General features: G+C 41.8%; 1 protein-coding gene across 2 annotated transcripts in view; it reads right to left on the reverse strand.

Moving 5' to 3' along the window:
* Positions 1–13948, reverse strand: part of LOC138591638 (protein NLRC3-like) — a 54275-nt gene that overhangs the window by 2949 nt on the left and 37378 nt on the right. The window contains exons 4-8 of one of the 2 annotated variants that reach the window (XM_069662284.1): positions 11620–11855; positions 8448–10251; positions 5615–5788; positions 3599–3772; positions 2114–2287 (exon numbers count right to left, since the gene is read on the reverse strand). In XM_069662284.1, coding sequence (XP_069518385.1) covers positions 2114–2287; positions 3599–3772; positions 5615–5788; positions 8448–10251; positions 11620–11855 — 2562 coding nt within the window. Of the gene's footprint in view, positions 1–2113; positions 2288–3598; positions 3773–5614; positions 5789–7326; positions 8144–8447; positions 10252–11619; positions 11856–13948 lie in introns of those variants that run through there. The other variant, XM_069662285.1, reaches the window with a different exon arrangement.

The raw sequence follows: 13948 nt of genomic DNA on the forward strand, positions 1-13948 counted from the left end.
CCTCCTCAGTGCTGTAAATCAAAGTTTCTCTCTTTTCTTCAGCTGCATCCCAGTCAGCAAAGTTCTCAGATCCTCCCAATAAGGTCAAAGAGCTGTTGAAGTCCCTCATTGTTGTGGTTAGATGTTAGCTCGTTACCAAGCTGCATTAACTGTAAACACAGGCTTTGACTTTGTACCCGTTGCCATGGTCAGTCCTTGTAGAAACAGGCTGATGCTACGTAGCCAGCGGATACGTATCCAGAACTACTTAAAGGTGTCCATTGTCAGGAAGTAACTGACACCCTGCAGCCAATCAGAGAAGAGTATTCACCCAGAACATGGTGTAACTACTTCAGTAGAAGTGCTTAAAATGAGAAATATCACATAAAGTGTGTAAAAATGGTGTCTGTCACAGAAATGTTTGGACAAGCTGCCGTCACATGGACAGATATATAAACTATATATGATGTTAAAAGTCCTTCATGTTCATGCAAAGACTGAAGAGCAGAAACATCAGCTGTGATTTCTGGACTTCAGCAGAGGCTCTGTTCTGTACACAGACCATGGTTACTAAATGTAACTGTGGTTCTGTGTAATAACAGACAGTGATTTACAGGCTTCAGGCAGACTGATCTCAGAGCTGTGACAAAGATGAACTGATCAATAGTTTAGTGCTGAAATGAGAGAACGAACACTTTGAGATCAGATTTGATGAACGACAGTTTGATGAACGACGACCACTGTCTCTAAACATCTTGTGATGCTGTCAGCTGTGATCCAGCTTCATGTCCTGTACACATGACCACAACAACAGGGGTCCGTTTCAGAAAGAGAGGTAACTTTAACTCGGAGTTGGTTCCTATGGTAACCGTGTCTGTGGACCTAACCTGGTGGGGAGCAGGTTTTCTTCAGGAAGCTCAGAGTTTCGCTCTGTCTCCTCCCTCTAGAATATAAAACCCTCATTACTTCCTCATTCATTCAGCCCGTCTCTCGCGTGTGTTTGAGCGGTTACAAATAAAAAAAACGTAGCGTCTCTGTGCTGCTCTGACCCCTTTGCAAACGTCTTTTATAATTATGATAAAAAAATCAAAAGACAAATCTGTGTCAAAGTCATCATTTTGAGATTTTCCACCACCACTGCCGAGAGCGCTCAGATGAACTCAAACTCAAAAGACGCCGTAAGTTATTGGAAATGTTTTAAACTAACACATTCAGTTTAATCAACATAAGTTATTATGTATGTGAAGTCAGCATCATGTTAGGGATAAAGCTAATGCACATTAAAACAGCCACTGAATGATATTTCATGAGTTTAATATTTCAAATATGACTGAAGTGAGGTTCAGCCATGAGCCTGTTCTGCCTGAGCCGCACCTTTGAATGATGTTCTGGTGTTTTATTTTTAACTGCTTCCATGTACGTTTTTCTCCCGCTGCATTGCTCCTAAATTAAGATACATTTTAGCTTCCGGTCGTGATTAAGTATTAAATAAATAGACCAGTTCAAACGTACGCGTTCACTCGAGCAGCAGTTTCTTCCCACGCCGCTTCTCTCTCTTTTGCAGCTGCAGCCGTGTTACTTTATGTTTCTAAAAACATGCTCGTATTCGCTGAACGTCCGCGTGATGATTTAGAGCTCCACTGGTGTGACGTAGGAGGACCTCTTTTTGTGTACCGTTGCCATGGTGAATCGTGGTATCGGGGCTCCATGAATGCTGACTTTTATAGTCAGCGTGCACGCACTTAACTCCGGCTGAACCGACTCAGAGTTGATTGAACTAACTCTGATCAGCTGTTCTGGAACCAAAGAGCCAGCGAATTTTAACTGAGAGTAAGTCAAACCACAGTCCGGGGTTAGACTGAGGGTTTGTTGAACCTGCTTTCTGAAACGGACCCCAGTTGTCTTAACATCAAATCCAACATGTGATCACAACACGCTTTGTGCTGATCTGATTGGCTGTCTGTTCTCTCTCTGTGTTTCTGTCCAATCCTGAAGCCTGTCTCTGTTCTCCTCTCACAGCTTCACTGAGGAAAGCAGCCACTGGGAGGGTTGGAGGTTTAGCAGACAATACTGGATCTTTGCTGTGATAATAACTGTGTTTAGTACAATACTGCTGAAACCAACATGGACTGACCTCAGAGTCTCCAGTCTGCAGTGTGGACTCTTCACCAGATCAGACAGCAGCTTCACTCCTGAATCCTGCAGATTGTTTCTGCCCAGATCCAGCTCTCTCAGATGGGAGGGGTTGGACTTCAGAGCTGAGGCCAGAGAAGCACAGCTCCTCTCTGACAAACTGCAGCTCCTCAAACTGAATAAAGAATAAATGATGTGACTTTAGAATACAATGTTCCTGCATGAAATCCTTGAATGTTTAATAATGTGTTCAGAGCTGAAGAAGGTGAAGAAGGTCAAAGTTCAGAAAATGGAAACTCCAAACACCTGAACACAACAGGATGCAGGTTCAAATGTGTGAAATACACAAAGTGAAAAAGAGCTCTCATTAATATTAATGACAACATGCTGCTACTTCAATAAAGACGCAGTGACTTCACCTCTTCAACTCTGCAAGTGTGACAAATATAATACACTCTCAGTCTGATACAAGTTAAAGTTTAGTGCTGCTTGGTCTGTTATGATGTTCAAATCTGTGATCAGGTTCAAAAGATCAAACATTTATGAGGACTGATTCAAATAAGAGAAGCTTTAAAATACTGTAACACACTTAAAATAGATCAACATGAGGAAAGACTTTAATTTTACATCATTAAAATCATTTTGTATTTTTGCATTTGAACTGCATTAGAGTTGATCTGTGATCTGCAAAAAGGTCTTTTCATTTGAAAGTGTGAGATGGTTTGCTTCTGTGTCCACCCTCGTACCGGGAAATCACAGCACTTTCCTCATTTCACTCCAGATGTCTCTGAGGAAACATCACCCAATCACTGTGGGATTATTTCTCCTCATTGTTCAGGGCGGAACACAAGAAGCACCAGTGGCTCCATCTATACAAACTCATGCTGTGCAGCCAAACACAATAAACAAGAAATACAATCAAAAGCAGCAGAAAACAACTGAAGAGTCCACTCAAAATACTAAAGTTTCCAAGATGCCAAATATGTCCCAATGAATTTTGGGGAATGTGAACAAAGACATGGACAGTATTTCTTTTAGAAATAGTGGAGCCAGAAACTCAAAGCATCTTCACTTTAAACTTTTCAGTCGTTACAACAAACAAATATTTGCATCTAAATGTTGGAAAAGAAAATACTGAATATATTTGTTATTTTCTGCTGCTACAAACTGAAATCATTAATAAATGTATCTATTACTGATTGATTTCAAAACATGATGTGGAAGAAAAGATGAAATCAGGTGTTTCAGAGGTTCACAGTGAATTATACAGTGTAGGATTTTTCTTCTTCTATCAAGCTTTTAAATGTGGAACTCAACATTGCTCTGCTACAGTCAATGGACTAAAGCAGTGAAGAAGAAAATAGACTTTAGCATTAAGATACTCAGTGTGGATCAGTATAATATCAGCCTTATGTCTGCACTTTAGTGTCAACACAACTTTCACATCATATTAATCTCAGCACAGAAGTAAAACATGGTTTCTGACCTCAGAGTCTCCAGTCTACAGTGTGGACTCTCCAGAAAACCACACAGCAGCTTCACTCCTGAATCCTGCAGCTTGTTGTCGCTCAGCTCCAGCTCTCTCAGATGGGAGGGGTTGGACTTCAGAGCTGAGGCCAGAGAAGCACAGCTCATCTCTGACAACCTGCACCAACTCAATCTGAATAAATGATGAAGATAAAAATGCAGATTTTCCTTCAAATGAGTGGAGTGACTTTTCCAGTGTGTTATGTGGATCATCATAACGTCAGCCTTCTGCAGTCATCATCCAAATGTCAACAGAACATTCAAACACCTTTTCATGTCAGCACAGGTTCATAACATGCTGCTGATCTCAGTCACGTCTGTAATTAGAGAATCATGAACACATCACACATGTTGGACTAAACACTGTTCATTCATTCATTTATTAAATGACCTTCTTCTTACTGTATTTGGGGCTTAGTAGGTCTATGGAATAAAAAGGACATGTCCACATTTGTTGAAGTCTTAAAATAACAGCCACATGCTTTCTGCACATTAAAGACTCATTAGTGGCAGTAATGATTCCTACTGTCCCCAGTGAGTGTGAAGTGGTCCCTTCCTAACAAAACTACACAGCAGGAGAAACTCCATAAGTTCATGTGAAACTAATATGAAGCTTCAGCAGTCTGAGTCAGCCAAATCAAGTGTGTGTCCACCAACGTTTCAAACTATTCACAACCAAATTCACTCTTTGAGTCACTATTCCTCCACTGCAGCTCAACAAGCAGACAGTCAAACACTAAACACTTGATATGTGTCGCTCAGTCTGCTGAAGCCTCTTATTAGTTTAAGCTCAACTGTAAAAGTCATTTTTGTAAAGTGACACACTGTGAATGTTTGTCCTCCATCTCGTAACACTGGAGTCAGGTTAGAAGAGGACTTCTTCACAGACAGTATGGACAGAAGGAATGATGACAGACATTAAATCACTCCAGAAATATATGTGCATGTGGGAATGGGAGTGTTGTATTGAGACTGACTTGAATCAATATGAACCTCTGCATTAAGACAAACATGTTTCTGGTGCACACTATTGATTTGTTTGAGCTGAAATCTAAAGGTCTGTTTCTTCAGAGAATTCCTCAATGCTGACATGAAAACAAAGCAACACTTTGATCTGTTAGAAAGAATAACAGGAAATAATATAGAACCTTAGATAACTCCAACTTAATGCTGTCACTCAGAATCATCACTTCATGTGGCTTTAAGCAGCTGTAACACTTGTTTATCTGAAGGATGCTGAACCTTTTGACCTGTTCAAATGACTTTGATGTGTCATTTCATCTTTATCCAGCTTCTAAAGTTTGACTGAACTTTGATCAATAAAATCTATTTACAGTCTGTTCATGTTGTCAATCACAAACACTATGACTGATAGTTTTGTCCTCATTACATCAGAGTCCTTTTTTAACCCTTCAAACAGACCTTGAATCCTGCTCTGTTGTGTTGTTGTGGCTGCTGTTAGGCTGCTGTTTATTACTCTTAGCTCTGCTCTGATGCACACCACACCACAGCAGCTGTGTGGGCTGTCAGCTTCTGATACCATGAAGATCATCACAGTTCCTACCTTCAGCTTCACTGAGCTCTGCATTCATGTCTCTCTTTTCTTTATCGACCCCGTCTCTCTGTCTGTTCACACAGAAGCTCAAACTCTCTGCAGCCTGTTTTCATCTGCCATCATCAGATCTACGACATCGTTCACGTCCCTCACACACACTACAGCCTCGTCAGTACTGACATCATCTTCACTGTGTGATCGACACCAATGTGAGTCGAGTGGAAACTTTCAAACGTTGAATTTCTCTTTTCTTTTCTTTACTTGTCGTTCAGCCGTTTGGAAAGACAGAACATTTTTGAAAACAATTCTTCAGATCTGTGATCAGGTCGATCCTGAAGATGAATGAACCAAAACTTTAACACCTCAGTCGAGGACATGAATTGAACACCAACAACTACATGCTACAGTCAGTAAACTTACTTTAGAGTCTCCAGTCTACAGTTTGGACTCTGCAGTCCAGCAGAGAGCAGCTTCACTCCTGAATCCTGCAGATAGTTGCTGCTCAGGTCCAGCTCTGTCAGATGGGAGGGGTTGGACTTCAGAGCTGAGGCCACAACTTCACAGTGAGTCTCTGACAGTCGACAGTAAGAAAGTCTGTTATGACACATAAATGACATGATATGTTATAATGAAAGAGACACTTTGTGTTGACTTCATGACAGTTTGACACATCAGACTAAATAATCTAAACGTGCTGTTCACCTCAGGGTTCAGCTCATCTGATCTGTGTTTGAAATGAAACAATCCTCCTCCTCGCTCCCTCTCGTACCTGCACACTTTGAACCTTTGATTTGCTTTAATATGCAGATAAAGGAGGAGAAAATGTCTGTCTCCAAAAAGTTAGCATGAGGCCGTCTTGATTAGAAACCATTTTTAAAACTTAGTTCAGATTTACAGTCGAGAAAGACGATCTGTCTTTGCTGGCTACCTGCTGCTTTCAGGTTCACCTGCGTGCGTGGGAAAATTCAGTGACTGCTGTCAAGTGTCAAGAAACGAACGGAAACTATTAACAGTATTAGACGTCAACATATTTAAATAATATTATAATCAAACATTTTGATGTGTGTGACAGCTGAGTGCATGAAGTTTTGTCGTCTACATTCTGTTGTGAGCATCTGAAGAACTTATTCAGCAAACAAACACAGTTAACAAACCGGTAAGGTTTCATTATTGTGAACATGATGTCCTCAGAAAGATGTTCTCAGTGTATCAGTATTAAGAGAAATAACATTGGTGTGTATACGATCTCTTAGAAAGTGTGAATTTGACCAGAATGTTCTGAGATATTCATCACACCTTAAATATTGGTGGAAGCTGTGCATTTCCTGCTCCTACTCTTCTCTACAGCAACAAGAGAGAGAAACACCTGTCAGCTTCTTTCTGTGAGTAACAGAATATAAGGAAACACTTCAAACACAGCCATGTAACACAACCTCCCTCTCTACAATGTGGAATTCATGAGCAACTAAATGCACCACAGCTCAGTTCAACACACTCAGGAGTGTTACTGTGACAGTCTTTGTCGTATGAGCAGCAGTTTACAGAAGCTAATGTTAGCTAATGTTAGCAAACTGTACAGAGATATTGTTGTGTAACTGACATCACTGAATCAGTTTGCAGGTCTGATGACGATTCTCTGCTCGTGCTACCAAATCACTGTGTTACAGCACTCAACATGATCCCATAGTTTGCACCTGTGGCCACAGCGGCTGTGTTGTGGCAAAAAAGCTCCCAAAACCCTCTTGTCAGCAACTTCATTTGATCTCCAATAGATCGTGAAACTTGCTAGAAAAACTCTTCAAAATAGGTCAAAAAAACTTTCAAAAAGAATCTGAGATATAGCAAAATGTGATGCAGCAAAAGTTTTATTGAGCACAGATAAACTGATACATCAATAAATCAATGAGTGTCATCCAGATGAGACTGCAAACATGTTCGCCGCTCGGTCTTATATACTCTGAAGCCCCTCCCTCGCTGGGCTTGGACACACTTCTTCTCATCGTCAGTCCTCTGCCTAATGAGTTCAAGTATGTTGCTAAAGACAGACTTGTGTCACCTCCTGCTGGCACTCAGCTCCCAAACTTTGGCTCTCTGCCCTCAGGCGGTTTCCTTTCACTTTTGTTCGACACAGTTACAACTTTTCAGCAGGACAATTCCATACAAACGCTAATTAGGCGCGTTCTCACGCTGTACATCAGATAAGGGGGGGCTCCTTAGCGGGGGACACCTGGTTTCTTATCTCTAGATCAGATAAGACAGCTGGCTTCCCACCCCTTTATCAGCACCTGGCTTTATAATGAGCCCAGCGAGTCGCTCAGCTCAAGATTCTACTTGAGAGCATTAAAGCATTGGATTATAAAAACTTACTACAAAACATTTGACTATAAAACTTGAAAACATTTGATCCCAAAGTTTCAAAATGTTCTTCAACAGCTGCAGCAAACATGAGATACTCAATCTGAATAACACTAATAACACTTCTCCTTTATCTACAGCACTTTGTAGAAATAAGTTGACAAAGTGCTTTGACAACAGAAATACTGGATATATACAGAGCATCACAAGATCAAATAAAGTGCACTGTAGAAATAGAAAATGAAAGCAGAGTGTTGCGTCCTCGAACATCCTCTGTCCTCACTTTGAAATGGATCCAAAACCATCACCAGAAACATGACAGAAATAACTGCATGAAAGTAATTCTCTCTGTCTTCAGAAATCTGCTTTAGAAAATGAAACTGATCTTATTTTAAACGTTTAAGAACAGTGGTTATAGTTAGTGATTATATAGCACACCTTGCACAATCTACTCATGTAGTAATCATTTCCCTGATAACTGTAAAATACTGCTATATGTTGTGATTCAATGCTGCTGTGATAAAAGCTCAACAACAAACTCTTAAGTCCTGTATTTGTTGCACCAGGTTTGCGTGTCGCCTTCATTAACCAATGCTGTATAGTAAAGAAAATGTCCAATGTGACACATATTAGAAATCAATAGAAAAGCTTTTCTTTCATGAACTTGACGGCGAGAAACAAAACTGAGTGAAAAACATTTTTGTATTCAAAACATTTGAAACAGCTCAAGAACGTCTGTGAGCGAATAAAACTAACAGATCATTTTTAAAATAAACACATTTTTAAATATTTATTTCATAATACATTTCAGAGTAATACAAATATTATAATGTTGATATTTAAAGAACTAAACTACTTATGAACGCTGATTTATAATGTTAATCACATCTGGACTTACCGAGCCTTTCTGCAGTTCCTCACAGCTGGAATCAGTCTCTGTCGTCCCTGCTGTGATGTTTTGTACTTCTCCAGGTCCAACTCATCCAGAACCTCCTCTGACATCTGCAGCATGTAGGCCAGAGCAGAGCAGTGGAACACAGAGAGTTCTTTCTCTGATCTGCTCCCTGACTTCATGAACTCTTGGATCTCCTGATGTACTGAGTGGTCGTTCATCTCAGTCAGACAGTGGAAGATGTTGATGCTTCTGTCAGGAGAGATCTTATCACTGTTCATCTTCTTCAGGTTGTTGATGACTCTCCGGATGGTTTCTGGACTGTTGTCTGTCCGGCCCAGCAGGCCTCCTAAGAGTCTCTGGTTGGACTCCAGAGAGAGGCCATGAAGGAAGCGAACAAACAGGTCCAGGTGACCACTCTTACTTTGAAGGGATTTCTTCATGGTGCTCCTCAGAACGTCATCCAGGGATGTGTTCTCTCTATCATAGATGTGTTTGTCCTCTTCTAGGAAAGCCTTCAGTACTTGTGTGTTGCTGTTTGTGTAACAGTGGAACATGTAGACTGCAGCCAGAAACTCCTGAACGCTCAGATGAACAAAGCAGTAGACGGTTTTCTGGAAGATCACACTCTCTCTTTTAAAGATCTCAGTACAAACTCCTGAGTACACCGAGGCCTCTGTGACATCCAGACCACACCGCTCCAGGTCTTCTTGGTAGAACATGATGTTTCCTGTCTCCAGATGTTCAAACGCCAGCCTCCCCAGCTTCAGAAGAACTTCCCCGTCAGCCTCCATCAGCTCCTGAGGACTCACCTGATGTCCCTCATCATACTTCTGCTTCTTCCTCTTTGTCTGAACCAGCAGGAAGTGTGAGTACATGTCAGTCAGGGTCTTGGGCAGCTCTCCTCTCTGGCCTGTGGTCAACATGTGCTCCAGAACTGTGGCAGTGATCCAGCAGAAGACTGGGATTAGACACATGATGTGGAGGCTCCGGGATGTCTTCATGTGTGAGATGATTCTGCTGGACAGCTCTTCATCCCTGGACCTCCTCCTGAAGTACTCCTCCTTCTGGGCGTCAGTGAAGCCTCGTACTTCTGTTAACCTGTCAACGCATGTAGGAGGGATCTGATTGGCTGCTGCAGGTCGGGAAGTTATCCAGACGAGAGCCGAGGGAAGCAGCTTCCCCTCGATGAGATTCATCAGCAGGACGTTGACTGATGACTCCTGTGAGACGTCAGACACAACCTGATGGTTGGTGAAATCCAGTGAAAGCCTGCTTTCATCCAGGCCGTCAAAGATGAACAACAGTTTACAGACAGCGAGCGTCTCTGCTGTGAGCTTCTGTAATGTTGGATGGAAAACATGGAGCAGCTTGAGAAGACTGTACTGCTGGTCTTTGATCAGGTTCAGCTCCCTGAAGGAAAGCAGAATCAGCACACTGACATCTTGGTTCTCCGAGCCCTCTGCCCAGTCCAGAGTGAACTTCTGCACTGAGAAGGTTTTTCCAACACCAGCGACGCCGTTCGTCAGGACCACTCTGATGCGTCTCTGTTGGTCAGGTTTTAAGGCTTTAAAGATTTCCTGGCACTGGATTGGAGTGTCATGGAGGGTCTCCATCTTGGAAGCTGTCTCAAGCTGCCTGACCTCATGTTGGGTGTTAACCTCTTCACTCTGTCCCTCAGTGATGTAGAGCTCAGTGTAGATGCTTTTGAGGAGGGTTCCACTTCCTGTTTCATCACTTCCTTCAGTCACACGTTCACATCTCGTCCTCAGACTGATCTTATGTTGATCTAAAACCTCCTGCAGACCACCTTTCACACAAAAGAGAAAAAAGTGTGAGATGAAACCAAGAACATTTGACAGTCTGGTGATTATCTTACTGCCAAAAAAGATCAATGTAAGAAAATATAAAGAGTTACAGGTTATAAAGTCCAAATCAGCCTCTGACTGTGTGTCAGTGTACGTGTTTGATTGACAGCAGAGAGAACAGGTGGATCCTCAGCAGCTCGTCTGCAGCTCTTCATCTAAACAGCTCACTGTGGCTGTTTCTTCATCACTGCAACATTTAAAACTGATCCACTGATAAAATCCTGCAGAACATGTTCACATCTTGTTGTGTAGATCTTCTTTTAATGATTACAACCACTAACAAAGCACTGAGAATCTCTGGAACAAATACACTGCGTTTCCTGTAGCTGCTCCAAAATAAAAGCCTCCTGCTGGTTTGCTGATGGAAAACTTTCATGTGAAGCAGCAGCAACAGGAAATGTTGTGTTTATATCAGACAGAAACCTCAGGAGCTGAAAGATTCAACCAAAACACAAGTGCCAAAAGCAGCTGCAGTTCCCATAATGACCACTTGAGGCTGGCTCCTGAAGTGAGTCAATCCCCATAGAGCCCATGTTACAATCCCAACTTTACAGCAGAGATAAACATGTTTACAGCCTGGTACTAAACACTGATTTGTTCTTTACAGCTCATTTCGTTATGACATCTGTATGTGGGAATCTTTATGTGACTCACCCATTGTAATTATATTTAGTATCATTTTGCATCACTGAGGGCCTGAACTCTTTGAGTGACAGGTGGATGCTGCTTGCTGCCTGCTGGCCGTCAGCTTAGCTCATTTTCATCAATGAAATAAACTTCTCTGCCATGTTTCCACGTTGGTGCCTTCTGGAGGATTTTTCATGCAATTATCACACAAATAAAATGTCTTGCTGTGCGGTTCATTGTACCAACAGACCGTCTAAGAGGTCTGTCTACACAATACCTGGCTTGTTAGCTTAGCATGGCCTCAAAACAAAACGTCACGGTGGCTACGTCCCTCTTCTTATATACAGTCTATGGTGAACATCAGCGGTTTAAAAGGTCCATTTCCATCAATCCTGATGGAGCACAAGCAGCACTGTAATGTTTTTAAGCAAAGACAGGGGGCGCTACAATAAAATCACAACATGTTAAATATAAATGAAACGAGATTGTTCCTCAAAGGAGAACACGGGACACGTGACACAGAGCAGATATGTCTGCTGGAGCAGAACAAATCAGTTCACATGTGATGGTATTTATAAAGATCTTAATGTTGGTGCTGAATGACACAACAAATGTCTCTGTATTAAAACAACAAGCCGTGTTTTCAGACGTGATGACATCAGCAGACTGATGGACGCTCTTACTTTGGAAAGTGCTGGTCTGACTGGCTGTCTGCAGTCCAGGTGTGGTTCTGGATCTTTTTCCACACTGGGGACAGGAGGAGTCTCCTGATGAACCAGACCGGTCCCAGTATGAGGGGAGGCACTGTCTGCAGAACCAGTGTCCACAGCTGGTAGAGACTGGATCCTTCAGGACGTCCTGACACACAGCACAGCAGGACGGCTGCTCCTCCACAGAAACATGACTCCTCTTCTTCTCTCTGTGAACACATTTCTTTATGACTAAAATGATTTGTTGACTTTGCTAGAAAAATATCACCATGTGATCGACACTGTCTAGAAGCTGTGAGAGCTCACAGAGAGCAGTAAGAGTGTTTGTCCTTTCATTAACTGCTTTCCTGTCTGACAGTCTTATTAAACATTTTGTGATCTGCCTGTAGTTTGTTATTAATACAAACTCAACACTTTCTGCAGCTGCTTCACAGTAAAAGCCTTCCATTAAAGACAGCTCATTATGTCCTTTACTGTTTTAACGTCACTGTGGGCGGCTCAGCTCGAGTGAGTCATGTTTGAGCTGAGGTCAGAAGGGGCCTAAATTAAACTGAAGTAGACCAGAGGGCTGAACTACGAAGCTTCTTCCGCCCTTATAGGAGCGATCATCAGCCGTCTGCTTCAGTCACACTGTTTCAATGAGAAGTGATGATGAATATATAAAAGTTATTACGGTAAAAAACAACACTGCTGCTAAGAATAAAACAAGAGAGAAATGCAGCAGAAATATATTGTGTTAATACATAAATCAATGTATTTATTTGAACACATGAAACGCTGTCGGTGCCTCCTGTTTATTTCTAATGCAACAACTACACACAGCACAACTCTTAAACTGTAACGATGATACACATGATTTCAGTTGTATAGTCAGGAGCTGCAGTTAGGTCGGATACTTTCACTTCATCAAACATGTGTGGAAATAACTTTAGTGTTTGGCCAAACAGAATTCAGATTCATTTATTGATTTGATTTAATCTGTGATAAATACCTACAGACTAATCAATGTCATGGTGTAAAACGGACTGGGCAGGAATCTCACACCAAACATAAAAATGTGATCCAGTGTCCTTAAATGCTGTGTCCTCATCGCTCTCTTACTGTATTGATGATCTGCTAACACAACAAACCACATAAAACTAATGATTCAAAACAGATTGGAAATATTGCACATGCCTCGTCTTATCTGAATGCACAGACATTATCAAAGAAACAGTTTAAATCATAAATCCAGAAAACCACAATTCAGAAAACTAAATACAAACAGCAAACTGTCGACACCGACAGTCAAAGTATTTGTATCAGAGTGTTAGAGCGCCACCTGCTGGTTTACATGCGCACATGCAGCTGTGATGTTACTTTATGGTTGGCCAACATATAAGCGAGTGTCCTCTGCTTACACACGCTGTAACCTGCTGTGAGCTGTTATGACCTGAGTAAAGACGTGTGTTCACCTCTCTCATGTGATCATTGGAGCCAACACAGCACACTACAATGTTATTATATGAACTGATTCAAGATGGCACCTGGTAGATCAGAACAGCTGATATGAAAAGAGCCAAACATTCTGATTAGTAATGAATCCTATATTTTCTGGAAGAAAAACATCGTTTGTGGATGTAAAACTCAGACTATGGCTGCTTCTCATGTCTCTTGAGTTGCATCCATGCTTCCTTCACTTGCGTCTTTCACTTGCGTCTTAGTCCCTCCCACCAGAGATGCATGGAGAGACGCGAGGAAACCAAGAGAGGAGGGAGGAAACGAGGGAATGTTTTTTAAGAGACATGAGACGTCCTTTCCGATGAAGCGTCACGTGCAGCGACGTCCGTTTGTGATGATCGCGTCAGCTGATCACCGCTGGATCAGCTGTCAGTCTGCTTTAACAGCTGTTTGTGTCTGCACACATGTGCTCTGTATTCATTCTAATAAACACACAGTAACAGTGTTTCCTCTCTGTGTCCTGTTACCTGTGTAACAAACACCTGCACATGAAGAACAGGCTGCAGTCTGTGTTCCTGCTGCAGAGCCATACGGACACTTCTTACCAGCACTATGTCTTTATATTATTCATCCATTATTTACATTTTCGATCACTGATCATCTGATCTGAATTAATTATTTAATAAGCCCAAATACTGTCTGCTCATGAACTATGAACATTATTGATTAGGCTCAAAGTTTCAGGATAAATAGAAATCACGTCACGCTGATCAAACCCGACCTCACTGATGATCACGCTCACACGTAGTGTTACCTGCTGACAGAGAGACTCTCCTGCTCCCTCTGAATTCATTCATTCATC

This window comes from Semicossyphus pulcher, unplaced genomic scaffold (genome assembly GCF_022749685.1).
Source record: "Semicossyphus pulcher isolate SPU_LCO1_2020_fin unplaced genomic scaffold, fSemPul1.0.p SCAF_14, whole genome shotgun sequence".
Classification (NCBI taxonomy): Eukaryota; Metazoa; Chordata; class Actinopteri; order Labriformes; family Labridae; genus Semicossyphus; species Semicossyphus pulcher.